The following is a 20,615-nucleotide window of genomic DNA, read 5'->3' on the forward strand; positions in this document are numbered from 1 at the left end:
GGTTTTACACAAGCATGATTTATAGAGATTTCCTGAAACTTCTGGATGACAGTAGCCAAGGGGAATGAATGATGTGTCTGGCTGATGGTAATAGGAATGGCACATGATTTAAGAGGGATGTGTACACATAATTAAATAGATCTAAACGGGTTTGTGTTTTTAATTGGTTGGAATTTAAGGCATGTACTGTATTTACTGTTGGATATGAAACCACCTTTATCATATTCATACTCTACTCGCCTAATGCTAAAGGACACCAACATATCATCGACCATGTATTCATCAACCGTGGGAGACAGAAAAGCATACATGAACAATAACAATAATTATTATTATAGGACAGACACCGGTTTAACAATATTTATAGTTTATTTACAATTTTATATACAAGGATATCTGAGCTGAATGTAATGCTTAAAGTCCATTCCCTATACATTAAGATCCAATTTCAATTACCTGATTAGACTAAGGTAGGAATCCATCACATACATTCACCCCTTACATTTGAATCACATACAATTCAGCTTTTTAAGGGTAACAGTTAACATGTACAATGTGCAAAATTGTAATCTTAACAATTTGACACATACAATAACAGTTCATCTACAATACTTTTCAATCAAATGTTTCTCTTTCAGTCATTAAAAGTCCCGCTGTCACATATTAATGTCATCCCGGTGAACTGAGGTTAAGTTGCTGTTCTTCTCTATGGCACATTGATGATGTAATGGGACTTCAATACAACTTCTCTTTGGGAAATGTTGAAATACTCAGCCAGCATCTTACATTTTGGCAAACAACCCTTCAAAACCTAAATAAGACCGACTGTTTCACTATTTAGTATTTAGACAGAGAAAGCACCCATCACCAGTTTGTAATACCTACTGGTGATCCCTAATCATATTTCCATACATAAACCAGTATCAAAAGTATGCTGTAGTATTATAGTATTACATAGTAATATCCGGCATATTGTGTCTTAAAGCCCCAGGGTTAAGAGCATTTACCATGGCTGGTCTCTCCATCAGAGTTATATTTGGAGCTGTGATGACAGTGACACGCAGCTGTTTCTGTATGGAGTTTCCACACCACGTTCACATACTTTGTCTTCCCCTGTAGAAATGGAATAAACCAGGGTTTCTGAAACTCGGTCCTGGGGACCCCAAGGGGTGCACGTTTTGGTTTTTGCCCTAACACTACACAGCTGATTCAAATAATCAACTAATCATCAAGCTTTGATCATTGGAATCAGCTGTGTAGTGCAAAAACCAAAACGTGCACCCCTTGGGGTCCTGAGGGCCGAGTTTGGGAAACGCTGGAATAACCCGTGGACCAGTTTTAAGATGAAATCATTTGGAGACATCACATACCCTAGAACACAAAATCCCTCAACCTACAGTACGCCTTAAAAATACAACAGTCAAACCCTAGAAAACCATGCAGACATGCACAGACACACACACACACACATTGAAGGGCTGGTTGACACACAGAGGTTGTGTAGCAGCATAGTCTTTAGGTGTCCTCAGTGGTGACCTCCAGCTTCCTCTGAGGGATGTAAACGCTTTTAGCGCCCGCCGGCGCCGTGTGTCCGTGGCTGGTGGTTACCACGGTAGCCAGCGGGGACAGGGAGACAGGGGTGTGGAAGAAACTGTGCTGGGGGAGGGCCGTCCCTTTGGGCGTGGTCATCTGAAGAGGAGGGGAGAAAGACGACGACAGAGAAGTTAGTTAGCAGATGTTTACAATCAACATCACACCTCGTTCATATAATCAGTGAGGCTATTTACCCAAGCACTGAACCAGCAGCATACCATTAGCAATTAGGGAGGGGTTTGACTTTGACTGTTTGTGTGTGTGTTAAGCTTATTGGCTGTGTGTGTATGTATGCTGTATGTGCGACCCAGTGTTTGTGTGTGTGTAACAGTGTTTGTGTGGATGTATGTATGCAAGCATGTATCTCACCTGCTGTAGGCTGATTAGCGTGAGTGGTTGCCCGCCTGGGCCGGTCATCTGATGTTGGACTGGCACGGGGGACATGGGCTTAACGAAGACCATGCCGCCCCTCTGATGCAGGCCCAGGTGGGGAGGCAGGGGGCTGGGCATGGAGCTGGGGTGCTCCGGGGTGTGGGCAGTGCCAGGGCTGCAAGCGGGCACAGAGCCAGGGATGAGGCCCAGGTTCTGCAGGGTGAAGTTGAGGATGGCAGGGCTGGGGCTGTGGAAGCGGTGTCCCTGGGCAGAGAAGGGCGAGGCGGGGGGAGGCCTGTGGAGGGGGAGGCTGGTGGGGGTGAACTCCTGGATTGGGGGAGGTCTAGAGCCTGGGAAGGAGAGAAGGAAGACATGTTAATTACAGTCATAAGATACATATTTCCTATTTTAATTGAGTTGAAGTCATCTGATACCGTATGCTTTACTCAAGGTCCTCACAAAAAAATGAACTAAAAGACATAGTTCAAATTTGCGTTAGTGTGTGTACCGACTGTGAATAAATGTTAAAGGTGTGTATACCTTGAAATACTATATACGTGCCCGACGGCTTCAGTTCTCACTAATTACAATAAATCACCTCCGTTTTCACTTCAACGTTCCTGCCACCAGGGGTGCCCCTTGAGTCCGTTGCTATTCGCCATTACTATGGAACCCCTAGCTATTAGCATCAGCAGCCATCCTGACATTGCTCTGCTAAACATGGGCAAGGTTGATCACCGCATCTCGCTCTATGCGGATGACATCATCTTGTTCGCCTCACGCCCCGAAGAGTCACTTCCACTGCTGTTGGAGCTCATCGAATCATGTGGAGAACTTTCTGGGTACATCATTAACTGGGATAAAAGTGAATTCATGCCTCTTAAAGGCGACTTAAACCCAGAGTTCCTTAAACATATACCTTTTAAAATCACAAGAGACAAAATTAAAGATGTAGGTGTTGTCATCCCCAAGGACACTAAATTGATTTATAAATGGAACTACCTCACCATGACAGAGAAGTTGAAGCGCAACATTGACATTTGGAGAGTGTTGCCTCCATCTATGATAGGCCATGTTAATGCTATTAAAATGGTTACACTCCCCAGATTCCTTTATCTCTTTCAGAATCTGCCTATATTTTTAACTAAAGCTTCTTTCAAATCCTTGGATTCTATTATCTTGCCTTTTGTGTGGTGATACAAAGTACACCTGTGGTGATACAAAGTACACCGTATCTCTAAAAATATATATATAATGAAGCCCAAAAGAATTAGAGGGCCTGAGTCTGCCACATTTTCAGCATTATTATTGGGCAGCAAATGCTAGAGCACTGGTTTATTGGCAGGATGCATACCCTGGCGTGGTAGATCCTTCCACCCCTTCATGCCTCGCTATTGAACAAGATATTGAATTTCAGATAAGAAATTATTCGCTTAAATATACACATTGAGGCAATTACACCGCCCGCGTACTGTATATTTTCATGAACTCCCTGACCTCCAAGAGTATTTACAGCATATCACTCGTATCCACACAACATTTGAAGGAGACCTGGGAGGAAGACTTGGATGGAGATTATGATGACAGTGGGCCGATTGCCCGAGATATTCACTTGTGCTCGATAAACCCCGACACCAACATTCAATACAAAGTGATTCACAGACTACACTATTCTGTACCAAATTACACTTGTTTAACCCTTGGTTCTCTCCGATATGCCCCAAGTGCAAATCTGGAGGGTAACCTGGGTCGCCCTCTGGTATGCCCCAAACTGCACACATTTGGCAGAAGTTTAAGGTTTTGAGAAGTATACAGCTGCAACCTCACACCAGCCCCGGACACTTGCGGTTTTAGGTAATATCAACACCTAACCTAATGACTTAACCACCGGGGAACAGAAGACTGCATAACATGGCAATATTGCAAAAAGAAACATATTTAAGCTTCTTGGAATAAGGAGAACTGTACCTGTTTCTAAAACATGGTTACAGCTGAAGTCACCAGCCTACTACATACAGAAAGTTGATCTGACATGGAATCTGGCAGATCTTAATTCATCTGTGGGATGAGCCCTTTATAGTGTATTCTAAGCTTGTGATGGGCAACACAATAAACCTGCAAAACCCACCCTGATCTAAGTAATTAGTTTTTGTACGAGCGTAAACTTATACTGTACAGGCGTCAAAATATAAATGAAGCAAGGTGCAATAAGATAAATGTTGTGTCAGTTTTTTCTGTTCAGTTATTATGTATTGTTTGTGTAATATGTTGTTTATGAAAACTGAAAAATCATAAATAATATATATATATAAATATATATATAAAAACAAAAGGTGTGTATACCTGCAGTGGGTGTGTGGTAGATGTTGTAGGTGGGTGTGGAGGCTTTGCTGCTCTCTGTGTTGTGGAGGTCTTTGTAGCTGAAGAGGGACTGCTGGGAGATAGGGATCAGGTAGCCAGTGGGGATCAGAGTCTGGAACAGAGTGAGAGAGTGAGAGAGAGAAAATAGTCATTAACACAGCATTATGGATGTAACGATTCACCGATATGCATCGGTCCCAGATTCAAATGTTTAAGATACAAGTGCGTCAGTCCGCAGACCCCAAACCGATCTAAATGTAGCATGCATCGGTCAGAAAATCGATTCAAACGTTACGAATCACTGGTTCATAATTATTTGGGGCTCTTAATACATTCTTTCTACCTTCTGAAAATACCTCTTATCTTGTGTCGAACTGAATGTAACTGTGTTGACAGTCATTGATCTACAAGTAATTTTGCATGCCGAACAACTCCAGGCAATATCAGTAGCCTAGTCAAACTGCGCACTGTGCCCAGCTTCACGTGCTGACCAACGCAAGTTGGTCTTGCAAATCTGTGTGGCACCTTCAGCATTCAAATGCTAAAATGGCTTTCATGATATTAAGATTGTGACAACCTATATGATTTGCTAGGTTATTGTAATGTATGCGCTGTTGAAAATTGTGTTTTACCGGAATCAAAGCTACCAGAGACATATATCATTTACACACACACACAAACACAGAAGTAATCTCAGACAGATCCAGCTCAGATTTTAATTTAGACTTCCCAGGCTGGGGCCGAGCTCCCTGCCATCCAGGACCTCTATATAAGGCGGTGTCAGAGGAAGTCCCGAAAAATTGCCAAAGACTACAGCCACCCAAGCCATAGACTGTTCACTCTGCTACCGTCCGGCAAACGGTACCGGAGCATCGGCTCATGGACCAACAGGCTCCGAGACAGCTTCTACCCTCAAGCCATAAGACTGCTAAATAGTCAATTAAATGGTCACCCGATCTATCTGCACAGACCCTATCTTGCACTGACTCTATGCACACTCACAAGACTATACATACACACTAGCCTATATACACTCTCACACAAATCCCACACACATTCACATACTGTACATTACATACGCGCACACACACACTCATCCCGACAACACAAACACATACACATTATATTCTGCTGATACTCTGTTCTTTATTTTACTCTTATTATTATCTATCCTGATGCCGGGTCACTTTACCCTGCCTTCATGTACATATCTACCTCAATTACCTTATTATTATCTATCCTGATGCCTAGTCACTTTACCCTGCCTTCATGTATATATCTACCTCAATTACCTCGTACCCCTGCACATTGATCTGGTACCGGTACGCCATCCTTGTGTATTTTATTCCTTGTGTTATCATTTTGTAAACTTTGTATCGCTGGGAAGGGCTCGTAAGCAAGCATGTATGCACTCACTAACTGTAAGTCGCTCTGGATAAGAGCGTCTGCTAAATGACTAAAATGTAAATGTAAAGACTACACCTGTTGTATTCGGCGCAGGTGATAAATAAAACATTTGATATGAATGTGTTTATGCAACAGATGTTTGTGCATCGAATCGTATCAAATCGATTCGTTCTCTAATCAAACCGAACCGCACAGAATCGTTTCAAACTAAAACAAATTGTTCCTGTATCGTATTGGAGCCCATGTATCTAGATACGTATCGAATCTTCTCGAAAGGGAAAGATGCACATCACTCAAAAATACTATACACACATAGCATCAAAAGTCAAGTGTTTTCTGTTATTACCAGTATGTGTGTGTGTTTTTTCACCTTGTGTATATGTCTTGTGTGTGTTGTGTGTTTACCTCTGTGTGTAGGTGTTGGGGGGTCAGTGGAACAGCTCTGACCGGCGTGAGCCCTGCCTCGCTGTCTGAGGTTGCGACCTTCTCCTCCTTCTCCAGGAAGGTCTCCAGGTTCTGCTCCAGTGTCTGATTGGCTGCGGCGGCCGCTGAGCTCCCAGGGGTGTTGACGAACTCGGGGTCCAGGTGGAGCGCTCGGGGCGAGGGACGGTTGGAGAGGAGACCTCCGCGACGCGCCTTCAGACGAGCCTGGAGGATCTCACACAGCTTAGGAGACGTGTCCTGGAGGAGAGGAGAGGAAGAGAGGTGGGTTAGCTTCGTATGACTGTTGCTCTAACTATGTATCAGGTTTCTTTATTTGTATGACATTGTCAAAGTTCTCTACTAGTGTCACCTCACATTCTGGTCAAAGTAGGTACAACTGAGCTGCGTAGAGGCAGAGGTTGCGTGTAAAGAACAGGTCTTACCCTGGTGCTGGGGTCAATCCTCTTGGCCTTGGAGGGGCTTCCCTCGGAGGGTCTCTCTGAACACACACGTTTTAGTGCTGAGGGGCTGCTGGTTGGCAGCTTGTTTGTAGCAGGCGAGTTGCCTTGCACTGTGACATCACTTGGACTCCGCCCCATCTTATCCTCGAAGGTCATGGAGCGCACGGCGAGGCTGGTTGGCTGAGGCCTGGTTAGGGGGTGTGGCCTGAAGGAAGAGGGGTGCATGTAGATGGCGTAGGGTCCGCCTCCCTGGTGTTGGGGCAGCAGCACAGGGATGAGGGGTGAACACTGGGCAGGGTGGAAGGACATTGCCCCAGTAGGCTGGGGGGTGAACTGTGCCTGTGGGGTGAGGTGGACAGTGCTGGCACGGGATTCTGTGGATGTTAATACTGGCGGCTGGGGAGCTCCTGGCTTTTTAGCAGCTCTCTGTTGATGAGCTGGCACTGCCTCAGTCACATTAACGGCAAGCTTAGATGTCCTGTCAACAACCCTGGAACGAGACAAGACTCATTGTAACATCTGACAGTCTGAGTTGATGTTAACAAGGAAATGTAGCAAATTTCTGGTTTATTTAGAAGACTAAAAGATACGATATCGCAATGAGAATCAGGCCGCACTTACTTGTTTGATTGCTGGTCAAGCTGGATCTTACAGATGGCCGCTAGTTGGGCCATTTTGGTGGGAAAGAACTCGCTGGCCGAAGAATCATCTGAAAAGAAAAACAGAAGCTAATTTAGACACCAACTCTCAGGAAAAACATCTGAATACTCCATCTCCCAGACTCTAATGTCTATATATCTCCCAGGACTTACTCTTGACAGGGCTGGTGGGAGCTGAGTTGATCTTGCGCCGGTCTTCCTGGATGCTCTTGGCCAGTTTGATGAGGGAGGGGTGGCGGGTGAAGCTGCGTTTGCTCCCCGGAGAGGAGAAGAGATTTTTGGCACAGTTGTCTACGGAGGCACGAGACTCAAGTGTCCTCTTGGCAGTGGCTATAGTGGCAGTGGTGGTGGTCTCTATGTTTGAATTGAAACACAAGAAGACAAGACTTAGTCTGGTGAACTGGGAGAGGCAGGTTGGACACCATTACAGGTTAAATGGTAAGATAGCGTCTGACTAACAAAGTCCATATAAACCACTAACTTGTATAGCAAAGGTTCAGCATAGCTTCAATGGCACAGAGTACCTCTATATCATGTAGAAATCGAGGACATGTGATGCTTATAAAGGCGTTGTGATAGTGTTATTATGTATGGCAACCCCTTCAAGTGAAGTATTATTTGGAAGACAGTGTGTTCTGATGAGTACCTACCCTTCACATTGGGGAAGTCCTCAGGGCCAGTCCACTCGAAGGCTGGCTTCCTCCCTCTCTCCTCTGTCACATGGACCTTCTCTATCAGCTTCAGGCTCCGCAGCACGTTGGCTATATCATACAGCCTGCGGACCTTAGCTGCAAACACACAGACTCAAACATTAGACTCATCATCACCAGATAAAGGTCTTAACACACATGGGGGAGCATCTCAGTGCGCAGAATCTTACTTATTGCGCCAACGACACTTTTATGATAAATCTTGTGTATCCTAGCTAGAAATGTGCTGAGAACACATTTGCTAGTTAGTAATTCTGTTATACACAGACTTCCACAGGCTGTGCCAGAGGCATGAAAGACTGTTTTGCACTTATGGGCTCAACACTCACTCTTGAACTTGCTCTTGTCCTGATCAGCTACCTGGTCCTCTCCAATGAGGATCCTTGCAGCCACCTCCAAACTGACCACCCGAGGTGTGGACACCAGGAACAACATGACAAACTTCTGGCTCATCACCCTCAGAGACTTGTCCTTCCTGCTGTTCACTGAGGCTGGAGAGAACACAGGGGAATAATAGCATGGTTATTACATAGCCAAGACCATGGTCACTCAGTTCAGCCCACTAAAACAAGAAATATCTACAGGGAAAACTTTTTTTTTTTACAAAAGCCTTGCAGTACAGACTCAATCAATTGCATGCTACATATTACAAACGATTGTATTAATATCTCTTAATCACATTAGGTTAATCCTGGCCTCTCACCTGCTTTAAACTCCACCCCAGGAAGCTCCACGAAGAACATCTCCTTCTGTCCCTGTTCTCCTCCTCCCTCCACCTCCTCGTTCTCCTTCTCCTCGCCGTCCGAGTCAAACTCCTTTTCCAGGCTGCGCTGGCGGATCTGCTGCATCTGTTGCCCGTAGCGGTGCTCCTCGCCCACCTGCCGCAACCTGGCCAGGGTCTGTGGCAGGTTAGCACGCCCATGCCACATGTAGCGATTCTTGGCCAGTCGGCTGACCATGTGCAGGCTCTCTAGCACGTTCATGATGTCATAGATGCGCCTGCGCTCCACGTCTGTTCGAACAGAGAATGTGAGTTGAATGAACAGGAGTAAAGTGGTCTTGTTTGTGTACTGTCTGTCTATAGTTTGTAACTGCTTATTTACACCACCAACATATAGGCCTAAGCTTAGGGAATACATGCAGTATGTATTGCATTCTTTAAAACTAAATTATAAAATCTAAGGGTAATATAGCTGACTATTCTGAGATGGGAATAAAGAGAGTGGAGAGAGAGTAAAACAGGACATACTAAGCTCTGTGGCAACATCATCCAGACTGATGTCGTTGTTGAGGGCAGGGTTGGGGTAATCTGGGTAGCGGGCCAGGAACTTGTGACAGAGCAAACCCAGACTCTTCTCTTTTCTGCTGATCTGTTTCTCCCCTTCCTCTCCAAGCTCAGAGTCCTACGTGTGAAAAGGAAAAATACCAAACAGGCAATCAATCAATTTCTAAGGTATTAGCTGCAGACTCATTCATATGTGTGTGTGTAAGTGAGTGTGTATTATTTTACCATGGCATCCCCTCCCTCAGGGTCCATACACAGCTCTTTCTCTCTGTTCCTGATCTCAGGGCTGGCAGCGCTGATCAGCATTTTCAAATTGGAAGTTGGGGTCCAAGGCTCACCAGTCCCAGTCTCCCTTCCTTTAGTTGGGGTCGTAAGGGGTCCCATGTTGGATTGAATCTCTGTTAGTACAGTGCCTTGGGTAGATGCTTTCCTTGGTGATTTTGTCAGTGCTTGTGGCTCTGCAAAGACATTACCCTGTTGGACAAAGTAAATAGCAATGATGATTTAAGGATCACTGGATGTCATGGTTAGAGTTAGTTATGTAACGATCAGTCATATGCCCTTGAACATACCCTAAACAGAATCTGCTTTACAGCATATTAACTACTATATAAAAACTAAGATAGTAACCTGGATTTTAAAAAAATAACAGAAACATGTAGCTAGCTATGACTAACCTTGTGGTTAGAGGTGGTGGTTTGTGTTTTATGTCTCAGATTCTGGGACTCAGGTAAAGTGCTCGACATTTTCCACCTGCATTTCAATCAAACACAGGATGTAAGACTGATATTAGCTAACAAAAAAGCAATGCCTAGCTAGAACAATAACAGTTAACGTTAGCAAGCTGATCAATGTATTTGATTCATTTAATCCACGTTTCACAAAATGTTATAGGCTTAGTTAGTTACCTTTTCTTAACTGCATTATATTTGTTCGGTGTTAACATACTAATGATATAGCTAGCAGCCTTGCTTCTAATTCAATCACATTTACCAAATAATACCGTGCCTCTTGGTTGATTCCCTAGATGAATGTTAAAAATCGAATCTAATCAAAATATCACAGTTGATGCTTGGCGGTAACTGACATGCACTCTATCGAATGATCAAGCAAAACGGCTTCAACGACACGCCTATTTGCGGAAAGTAACCAGTAAGAATGAAGCGGGAGATGACCTCAAGGAAATTCGGACTGTCCCGCGCAAGCAAATATTTTTTAAAATCTTGGCGCGGAATGTCCAGACATAGTCCAATGACACAACCCGGAACATTGAAATGTGACACACATGGATAACTTGTGCTGCTTTACATAGCTTATAGTGCACGAAAGCAAGTCAGCATTAATTAATTAGTGTAAAAAAATGTTGTTACACGTTAATAAAGGCTGGCAGAACAAATTGTATCGCTTTCCAATTAGTTTGTTAGCCAGCTAATGAACTGTTGCGCGGGTTAATGTCACCACTACACCCGTTTCTAATCAGCTGGCTCGCTAGCTATAGTTACGTCTTACAAAAACAACTGTATTTTTGCTAGCTACAAGTCACAAATAAGCGCCTTAATATTCATAAGAGGTGTATTAAATATAATGTTAGAAACTACAAATGCACCTTTATTTACATGAGATCCCATGCAATTTGGATCGCAATAGCTAGCTGACCAGCTAGCCACGTACAGTAAGGCGCGGGTTAACTCTATGCTCACTAGACTCCAACAAATGGTGTAAAGTACAGTAGCTAGCTAGCTAAAGATGGTGAATAAGATCTGACTGACAATCACAGTCCCATTAAGAGAAATTAAGAATACAAATATATGTAGTTACTTACCCACAGGTTACATTTGTTCCCCTCTCAAATTCTTGTTTGCACCCCCTTGCGAAGTCAAGCAGCTAAAGCCATCGGTGATAAAAGTGTGCTTTGCTATTGGCTGACAAAACAATCCTAATATCTGGAAAAATGTTGAAATGTTGTCAATGTCCCCATGCAATTTCGGAACCAGACGATCAGCTAATTCACACTAAAGGTTTAAAAGGAGAGCCAAAAGGACTTTTGCCATGTAGTCATTCCCCAAGTGAGTAAAATAGGTTTATTTGAGGGCCATTTCATTTGTCCCGCCTAGTTTTACGCATATAGCATGCTCAACCAACCCCCCGCCCCGACCTTGCACTTCCCCCACCGGATAGAGCCAACCACGGCGGTGAAACTACTCACAGGCGGAGTGCCTTGATCCTACGAGTTTACATTAAACGCTGCACGGATATCTTGCCAGAAACTTGGCGTAAACTCAATTAAGTTTTGGCAACATTTGCATTATTTGGCAACCATTAAATTAGGCAACGTCTTTTTCAACAGCTTTCAATTGTTTATTTTTCACACATTTTGGCGAAGAAGAAAATACAAATATACATCAGAGGTGGCTGGTGGGATGCACTATTGCAGGACGGGCTCATTGTAATGGCTGGAATGGAGTTCTAGAACGGAGTCAAACACCTCAGACATATTGAAACCACATGTTTGACTCCGTTCCAGAATTCCATTCCAGCCATTACAATGGGCCCGTCCTTCTATGGCAGCTCCCACCAACCTCCTCTGACATAAAGGACCCACAGTAGACTTCTATAATAGTACCACAGTTTCTAGTACCATATCGGTGTAGCCATTCTGTAAAATGTTATCATATCATGCAAACATGAAATGCATGCAGACTAGCAGACAGGTAACATGCTGTTTCAATTCGTTGGAGATAAAAATGAATGAAATAAATGTAAAAAGTATGTAATACATATATCTCCATAAAATACTAAAAACGTATTGCAACAATGTAATTTTGAACAATTAATTGGGATTGGCGTTTTATTTTGTGCGTTGACTCAGAGAGGGAGACTGGGAGATACAATTTACACAAAATACAATTTGAACAGATTTGCTATAGGCATGAGACATTCGATGCAATGTCTCTAGATGGCACCAAAATCATTCTCTGTAAGTATCCATGGAAACAGATGGCGCAGGGAAGCTGGTGGAGAAAACGCTGTGCGCGCGGGCCAGTGACGTAATGTAATCGATTGAGGAGTGAGTGGGACCTTGCTGAGCAAAGCGAAGCGTGCACTGGCTGTTCAAGAAGGACAGGGAAAGAGGGGAGGGTAGCGAAGGTGCTGTAGGGAGCATTTCGTCCTTGAAGGGAAACATTACATTCGCTGCTGCTGTGTTGGGTGAGTAGCTACTTCTCACCTTTTACTTAAATTCTCTATATTTTTATGATTTTAAGTAAGGTTACGTCTATTTCAACAAACCCCATATCAGAGCAAAGGAAATGCTGCACCTGCCTTAGCAGGATTTCTGCAGGGTGATATACCATCATCCATATGCTTCTTCTAGCATGTTTTGTGTTTATTATTTGGAAATGTATGAGCAGAAATTGTTGAGGGCTTGCTTGTATAACTGATTTAGCTACAATCGTTAGTTTAATACACTATATAACTATTGCATTCGGCTCATGCTACGCACTATGTACCTGCCCAATACAACTCTCGCTGTTGGTTTTCATGAAGCTCGAGCCCGAGAACATGCCATTTCATCCTGAAATTCTGAAAACTCATGAATTATGTTTTTTAATTTTCTATAACATTCTGAGGTAGCCAGCCTAGACCTCAGTTAGTAGCCTACCAACCTTATTTGATTTCTTGTCAGCAATTTATGCAGTTACATCCAATGTAGTATAAGTATAGTATTCATATCATTGACACTTTATTGTCTGAGATTATTGTGTATTCTTCAAGATCAATTACAACTTTCATCAGTAATTTATTGCATGTAGCCTATACATTTGCAAGTAACATAATCCCTGTAGAACAGGGATGGGCAACTTTGATGAGGTGGGGGCCACAAAAACATCTGAATTTATCAGGAGTGTCCACAGTGGCTCGCGGGTCTGTGTACCCCCATCCATACCCACATATGCAGAGAGTATTTTTTTGAATTTGTATAGTTAATTTCCTGCAATTCTACACATTTTGCCATGGGGTGTAGAGAAAATGTTGCAGTTTTAAAGCACGTTTTCTGCAATTCTACACATTTTGCCATGGGGCTGAGAGAAGATTTTGCAATTTTATAACAAATCTCATGCAATTCTACTAATTTAGCCAATTCAATCATGATTACTACATGTTTACATAGCTGGCTAGACTAATTTACCAATCAATTATTTTGCTGACGTGCTAATTGAGTGACTGTCAGTGACGGACATAAAAATAACCTCATTTCGAAATGGCACATTGTGTATTCTACTATTCTGAGACCCCGACTGAGTTCCTAAATATAAGGGGACAGTCCCATCCCTGCTGTAGAATATTGTTCCATGCTGTTGTCTAATTGGCAGCCTGGTTAAACTTTTGTTTTTTGACCCATCCAGTTGTGCAAAGGGAATAGTTTGGTGACTATATCACAGGTTAATCCAGCAGACTTTACAGGGCTCTTGAGATGCCTTGGCCCCCAAAATTCACCCCCTCTTGATGCCGTAACCTCTGCAATGACTTCAATTTAACTCTGTTTTCTTTTTCTAAAACACACACACGCACCTGCTCACAATCAGGATACCAGACTCTTCAGGGGCCTGTGAATTTGAAACAGCATCAGTGGTATTCCATTTTTCTCCTATTCTCTTTTTTTATTTTATTTTTTACAAACTGGGGGGTTCGAAACTGGATCCCCTCCAGTGATTTTACATTGGAGGAATGTTGGCCCTGTGGGAATAGGGAGCCATGATCATATCCAGGAAGAAGATTAGAGGTTTTCGCTCTGGGTGAATGCTTGAGGAGAGAGGGCCACCATGGTTCTGGAAATCCGGATCTCAGGGCCCCTGCCTATCCCCTGATGCCCAGTCTGGGTCAGCCTCAGTGGGCTAAAAACTGCAGCCGAGAGCCATGGAGTGACGACATAACTGACTGAGCTAGCTCCACCCAGGACATACCCCCATGAGATAGCTTGTTGGGTGTTTTTTTTATCTCCCTCAAAGTTGTTGGACCAATAGTGATTTTGGTTGAAAGAGTGGGGGGTTTGAAGGACTTTGGAATAAGCATTTCTCTTTGTTTCTTGGAGAGGATATTTCATAGGATATTTTTTAACAAAGAAGGGACTGTTGGATATTGTAGAAGGAAGAGAAAATGGAATCAGGAGCAGAGGCATCACCACAGCAGCACCAGAGGAGGAAACCTGTGATGCACGGCCTGGAAGACCAGAAAAGGGTGAGTGACAAAACCTCTCTTTCCTCCCAATCTCCCTTTCAGATCTCTGCTAAATGTCTGTACATTTTACTTGAGCTCAGAGGAAGTCATATTCACACCCCTTGACATTTTCCACATTACTTGGAAAAAGCCTACATTTAAAATGGATTAAATTGAGTTATTTTTTTTGCCAGTGGCCTACACACAATACCCCATAATGTCAAAGTGGAATTGTGTTAGAATTTTTTACAAATTAATTAAAAATGAAAAGCTGAAATGTCTTGTGTCAATAAGTATTCAACCCATTTGTTATGGCAAGCCTAAATAAGTTCAGTAGTAAAAATGTGCTTAACAAGTCACATAATAAGTTGCATGGACTCACTCTGTGTGCAATAATAGTGTTTAACATGATTTTCTTATGACTACGTCATCTCTGTACCCCACACATACACTTATCTGTAAGGTCCCTCAGTCGAGCAGTGAATTTCAAACACAGATTCAACCACAAAGACCAGGGAGGTTTTCCAATGCCTCGCAAAGAAGGGCTCCTATTGGTAGATGGGTAAAAAAAAAAAAAAGAAGCAGACATGGAATATCCCTTTGAGCATGGTGAAGTTATTAATTACACTTTGGATGGTGTATCAATAAATCCAGTCACTACAAAGATACAGGTGTCCTTATTAACTCAGTTGCCGGAGAGGAAGGAAACCGCTCAGGGATTTCACGATGATGCCAATGGTGACTTTAAAATAGTTACAGAGTTTAATGGCTGTGATAGGAGAAAACTGAGGATGGATCAACAACATTGCAGTTACTCCACAATACTAACCTAATTGACTGAGTGAAAAGAAGGAAGCCTGTACAGAATAAAAAATATTCCAAAACATGCATCCTGTTTGCAACAAGGCACTAAAGTAATACTGCAAAAACTTTGGCAAAGCAATTAACTTTTTGTCCTGAATACGAAGTGTTATGTTTGGGGCAAATCCAATACAACACCACTCTCCATATTTTCAAGCATAGTGGTGGCTGCATCATGTTATGGGTATGCTTGTAATCGTTAAGGACTGGGGAGTTTTTCAGGATTAAAAATAAATGGAATGGAGCTAAGCACAGACAAAATCCTAGAGGAAAACCTGGTTCAGTCTGCTTTCCACCAGACACTGGGAGATGAATTCACCTTTCAGCAGGACAATAACCTAAAACACGAGGCCAAATATACACTGGAGTTGCTTACCAAGAAGACAGTGAATGTTCCTGAGTGGCCGAGTTACAGTTTTGTCTTAAATCTGCTTGAAAATCTATGGCAAGACCTGAAAATGGTTGTCTAGCAATGATCAACAATTAATTTGACAAAATTTTGCACAATCCAGGTGTGGAAAGCTTTTAGAGACTTACCCAGAAAGACCCACAGCTGTAATCACTGCCAATGGTGATTCTAACATGTATTGACTCAGGGGGTTGAATACTTACAGTGGGGAAAAAAGTATTTAGTCAGCCACCAATTGTGCAAGTTCTCCCACTTAAAAAGATGAGAGAGGCCTGTAATTTTCATCATAGGTACACGTCAACTATGACAGACAAAATGAGAAAAAAAAATCCAGAAAATCACATTGTAGGATTTTTAACGAATTTATTTGCAAATTATGGTGGAAAATAAGTATTTGGTCAATAACAAAAGTTTCTCAATACTTTGTTATATACCCTTTGTTGGCAATGACACAGGTCAAACGTTATCTGTAAGTCTTCACAAGGTTTTCACACACTGTTGCTGGTATTTTGGCCCATTCCTCCATGCAGATCTCCTCTAGAGCAGTGATGTTTTGGGGCTGTCGCTGGGCAACACGGACTTTCAACTCCCTCCAAAGATTTTCTATGTGGTTGAGATCTGGAGACTGGCTAGGCCACTCCAGGACCTTGAAATGCTTCTTACGAAGCCACTCCTTCGTTGCCCGGGCGGTGTGTTTGGGATCATTGTCATGCTGAAAGACCCAGCCACGTTTCATCTTCAATGCCCTTGCTGATGGAAGGAGGTTTTCACTCAAAATCTCACGATACATGGCCCCATTCATTCTTTCCTTTACACGGATCAGTCGTCCTGGTCCCTTTGCAGAAAAACAGCCCCAAGTTTCCACCCCCATGCTTCACAGTAGGTATGGTGTTCTTTGGATGCAACTCAGCATTCTTTGTCCTCCAAACATGGCGAGTTGAGATTTTACCAAAAAGTTCTATTTTGGTTTCATCTGACCATATGACATTCTCCCAATCCTCTTCTGGATCATCCAAATGCACTCTAGCAAACTTCAGACGGGCCTGGACATGTACTGGCTTAAGCAGGGGGGACACGTCTCGCACTGCAGGATTTGAGTCCCTGGCGGCGTAGTGTGTTACTGATGGTAGGCTTTGTTACTTTGGTCCCAGCTCTCTGCAGGTCATTCACTAGGTCCCCCCCGTGTGGTTCTGGGATTTTTGCTCACCGTTCTTGTGATCATTTTGACCCCATGGGGTGAGATCTTGCGTGGAGCCCCAGATCGAGGGAGATTATCAGTGGTCTTGTATGTCTTCCATTTCCTAATAATTGCTCCCACAGTTGATTTCTTCAAACCAAGCTGCTTACCTATTGCAGATTCAGTCTTCCCAGCCTGGGGAAGGTCTACAATTTTGTTTCTGGTGTCCTTTGACAGCTCTTTGGTCTTGGCCATAGTGGAGTTTGGAGTGTGACTGTTTGAGGTTGTGGACAGGTGTCTTTTATACTGATAACAAGTTCAAACAGGTGCCATTAATACAGGTAATGAGTGGAGGACAGAGGAGCCTCTTAAAGAAGAAGTTACAGGTCTGTGAGAGCCAGAAATCTTGCTTGTTTGTAGGTGACCAAATACTTATTTTCCACCATAATTTGCAAATAAATTCATAAAAAATCCTACAATGTGATTATCTGGATTTTTTTTTCTCAATTTGTCTGTCATAGTTGACGTGTACCTATGATGAAAATTACAGGCCTCTCTCATCTTTTTAAGTGGGAGAACATGCACAATTGGTGGCTGACTAAATACTTTTTTCCCCACTGTATCTAACCATGATGTATTAGTGTTTTTATTTGATTAATTATTTACAAATGTTAGAATCTTTCTTCCACTTTGAGTAACACAACAAAATGTGGAAAAAGTCAAGTGGTGTGAATACTTTCTGAAGGCACTGTAAGTATCGTGATAATATCGTATCGTGAGGTCCCTGGCAATTCCCAGCCCTATCCAATGACATATCAATCTGAGATTTATCTTATGTAACTATACTTAGACAAGGTTAGAGTCTTACAGAGCCTTTCCCGGCGGCACCCCCACCTCAAGTGCTGTGATTTATGATTGGCTGTTGCAGCGGATGTCCCAAACCATCTGGCCCAATGGTGGCATCAGCTGTAACTGGGGCTTAATTGACTTGTGTATTGATGTGTGTGTGTCTTATATGGCTGCTTGGAAATGCATGTGGGCACCACCAACATCAGAAAAAATTGACATTAGACATTAGTGGCTGTATAACTGCCAGTTACTGAATGCATTTGAATGCTTATGGTGCATCATTGACTTTCTCACCAAGCCAGAGGTGTCATCCATCTGCATAAGTGCTTTTTGAAAAACCGACGAGAGCAAGGAAAGGGCCCCCCGTGTTTAATAAGAGGAACTTGTATTGTGATAGCTTCAATGACATTAGTATGCATGGATGTGTGAGTGCGTGCGTGTGTTTTGTGTGCATTTTGAGGTAGAAGGGGGAGAGGGAGGGAAACATATCCTCCATCTGTTTTGTCCTCTGACAGAGGGTGATGCTGATGGGGGGTAGAACTCACTGGGTATGGAGCTGGTAGCAATCTCCATCTACCATGTAGTTGTGAGTGGGACCGGGACAAATGGGTCAATGCTTTGCAAGTCAATCCAACCCCCCTCCTGTCACGTACAGTATGGAATACTCCTAATAAGACCCAGTATTTCTCTCAGTAATACTGATGGAATACTCCCACCACCCCTTGCTACAGCCCCGTCAGTCTCTCACCACCAGGTCCTGTGATGTAGTGATGTATGCATGCACCAACGCCTTCTAATGACTCCTGGAAGGGTGGGTGGGAGGCCCCAATCACTGATCCTGTGTGGGCAAAATAAATCTCTGTGTTGACTCAGATCGCATTTCTCTTCATCTGGATGTGGAGTCGGATTGAATTCCATCCCCCCCACCCATAGACACTCAGGCTCTGGCATGCTGAACTAATGGTGTTGAGGCTTCGAGACCCTCTTCAGTGTTTGTCCTTCTCTGTTTTCAACAGAAAGTCATTTGGGGGAACCCTTTTTCCTTTCTCATTTGGTTAAGGCTGGTTTCCTAAATGTGTGGCACATACTCTGAGTAGCTGTGGAGACTGGAGAGGATGGCTGCCCTAGGAAGGGTACTTCATGCAAGAGTTCCACCACAGGCAAATTTGGTTCTTTGCCAGAAATAGGGATGCAAGAGATTTCGAAGCTCTCATATTTGAGGAATTGCAGCACTCTCACTCCAGCAGTCTGAGGACTGGCTGGTTAAAATGAAGGCCTATTCTTGTGTTTTCTTCTTTATTCTCTTTCTCTCTGCCCACTAAATTATTGATTTGATCAGGTGTGTTAAATTCATCATCTCTGATTTTCTAGAGCATGAATATTCATTGACGGGACAGGAATCCCAGCTGCTGTTTTCCAATTTTCCAGACTGCTGCATCTCTCAGTTGCTAAGTGCCACAATGAGCACCACATAAGAAAATAAAAATAGGGCTGATGGACTGTGGATTAGTGCGTATAAAACCAGTGCCCTGGACAAGGTACTAATTTGGTCTATTTTAGCAAACAAGGCCTAGATTTCTGTGTTGTTGCTATGGCAATACCCTATGATTCTGCTCATAATGGGTGTTTTGGTCCACTGAATGCCTGTGGAGGTATCGACGTGTGTCACGTCCTGTCTGTAAAACTGATACTTCCTCTAAGCCTGTCTCAGCCACCAACCTGGCGACATCATCAATATGAGACGAGACACTTTGGATCTCTGGGGAGGCTAGGTAGACTGGGAGCCTGCTAGATAAAGCCACAACTCTCTGTGTTAATGGACATCAGCGGTCTTGAATAAATGTAAAGCACTGAGGTAGTGATGTGAGCGGTGGGATCCAATTGTTGAGGAATTACTTCAGGTTCCGGTGTAGCACGCCTCAGTGTCCCCCCAATTACCTGGGCTGTGTGAGCTCCAGATCCACAACCAGATACTTACCCCCTGGTTGAGGTAATTGGATTCTGTTCCCTTTGTAGATTCTGCCTCGGCGTATGTGTCTCCCCCCTCCGAATATTAATGTTCATTGAGTGGCAATCATTGGATACATGGCAAAGCGGAGTATTACATGAGAAAGGACTGTGCATTGATCTAATCCACTGAAGCAATGCTCAAAGAGAGATCCTGTGGGGTGATCGTTGGGAATGTGGTGCATAGCATTCATTGAATTAGGGGGGACTCCTTGGAATATAGTAATGAGAAACAAAGATGTAGTCTAGATATAGGGAAGACATTTTTTTTACTAGACCATGGTAAAGTGTGCCGTGTGTGTGTTTGGGTGGGTTGTGTGATTGTGTGTGGTCCTCAGCATGGCAAGAGTTTGAATAATTTTAATATTTATGTTGTGCTTGGCCTTGAAAGGTATGGGACTTAAGGAACTCCAAGCATACAGTTTGTTTGCTTAACCCGCTTTGACTTCTAAAAGTTATTCAGAGAAGCATGGATGGTGCCAGGCTGCCTTTCCTGCTATAGTCAGCTACTGCAGTGAGCTAAACCCTGTTGAGCTGCGTCATCACAGATTCAACTTCAGCGTCATCCACCCTGGTCTCCACTGTGCTTTTAGCCCATGTGAGTTGAGTCTGAGCCAGAGTGATTTCAGGTCTGAAAAGCAGGTTCAAACACCTGTGAGAGCAGTTGAAGGAACTGTTTGCTGATCTTTGACTAACGAGGTTCGAAGTATACGTTGTCATTTTCTAAAATGTCTGCCTCTGCGCCTCACATGGAGTTCTCAGGAGAGCTCTACAAAACCTGTTTCTTCAAGGTTATTAAAAAACCTCTCTCTCTTGATTTACAT

At 43.3% G+C, this 20,615-nt stretch overlaps 2 protein-coding genes across 4 annotated transcripts in view; one reads left to right on the forward strand and one right to left on the reverse strand.

The window, feature by feature from the left end:
• Positions 1 to 1,249: 1,249 nt before the first annotated feature.
• On the reverse strand, positions 1,250 to 11,366 carry LOC121534856 (transcription factor E2F8-like). 3 transcript variants are annotated; one of them, XM_041841448.1, is made up of 14 exons: positions 11,094 to 11,366; positions 9,949 to 10,024; positions 9,497 to 9,745; positions 9,236 to 9,389; positions 8,690 to 8,998; positions 8,316 to 8,477; positions 7,927 to 8,064; positions 7,430 to 7,630; positions 7,239 to 7,326; positions 6,600 to 7,107; positions 6,139 to 6,414; positions 4,309 to 4,438; positions 1,963 to 2,315; positions 1,250 to 1,689 (listed from the first exon to the last, which is right to left on the reverse strand). In XM_041841448.1, exons 2-14 carry the CDS (start codon positions 10,015 to 10,017, stop codon positions 1,516 to 1,518), a joined length of 2,811 nt encoding a protein of 936 aa, XP_041697382.1. In that variant the 5' UTR covers positions 10,018 to 10,024; positions 11,094 to 11,366; the 3' UTR covers positions 1,250 to 1,515. The 3 variants fall into 3 exon arrangements, with proteins under 3 accessions (XP_041697382.1, XP_041697381.1, XP_041697383.1); XM_041841447.2 differs by lacking the exon at positions 11,094 to 11,366 and adding an exon at positions 10,180 to 10,303; XM_041841449.1 differs by lacking the exon at positions 9,949 to 10,024.
• Positions 11,367 to 12,392: 1,026 nt separating this feature from the next.
• The window catches only part of LOC121559822 (neuron navigator 2-like), a 329,305-nt gene continuing 321,082 nt past the window's right edge, over positions 12,393 to 20,615 (forward strand). The window contains exons 1-2 of the mRNA XM_045208606.1: positions 12,393 to 12,478; positions 13,858 to 14,509. Of these exons, the coding sequence (XP_045064541.1) occupies positions 14,429 to 14,509 (81 nt within the window). The 5' untranslated portion in view covers positions 12,393 to 12,478; positions 13,858 to 14,428. The remainder of the gene's footprint in view (positions 12,479 to 13,857; positions 14,510 to 20,615) is intronic.

The sequence above is a fragment of the Coregonus clupeaformis genome, chromosome 3 (genome assembly GCF_020615455.1).
Source record: "Coregonus clupeaformis isolate EN_2021a chromosome 3, ASM2061545v1, whole genome shotgun sequence".
NCBI classification, from domain to species: domain Eukaryota; kingdom Metazoa; phylum Chordata; class Actinopteri; order Salmoniformes; family Salmonidae; genus Coregonus; species Coregonus clupeaformis.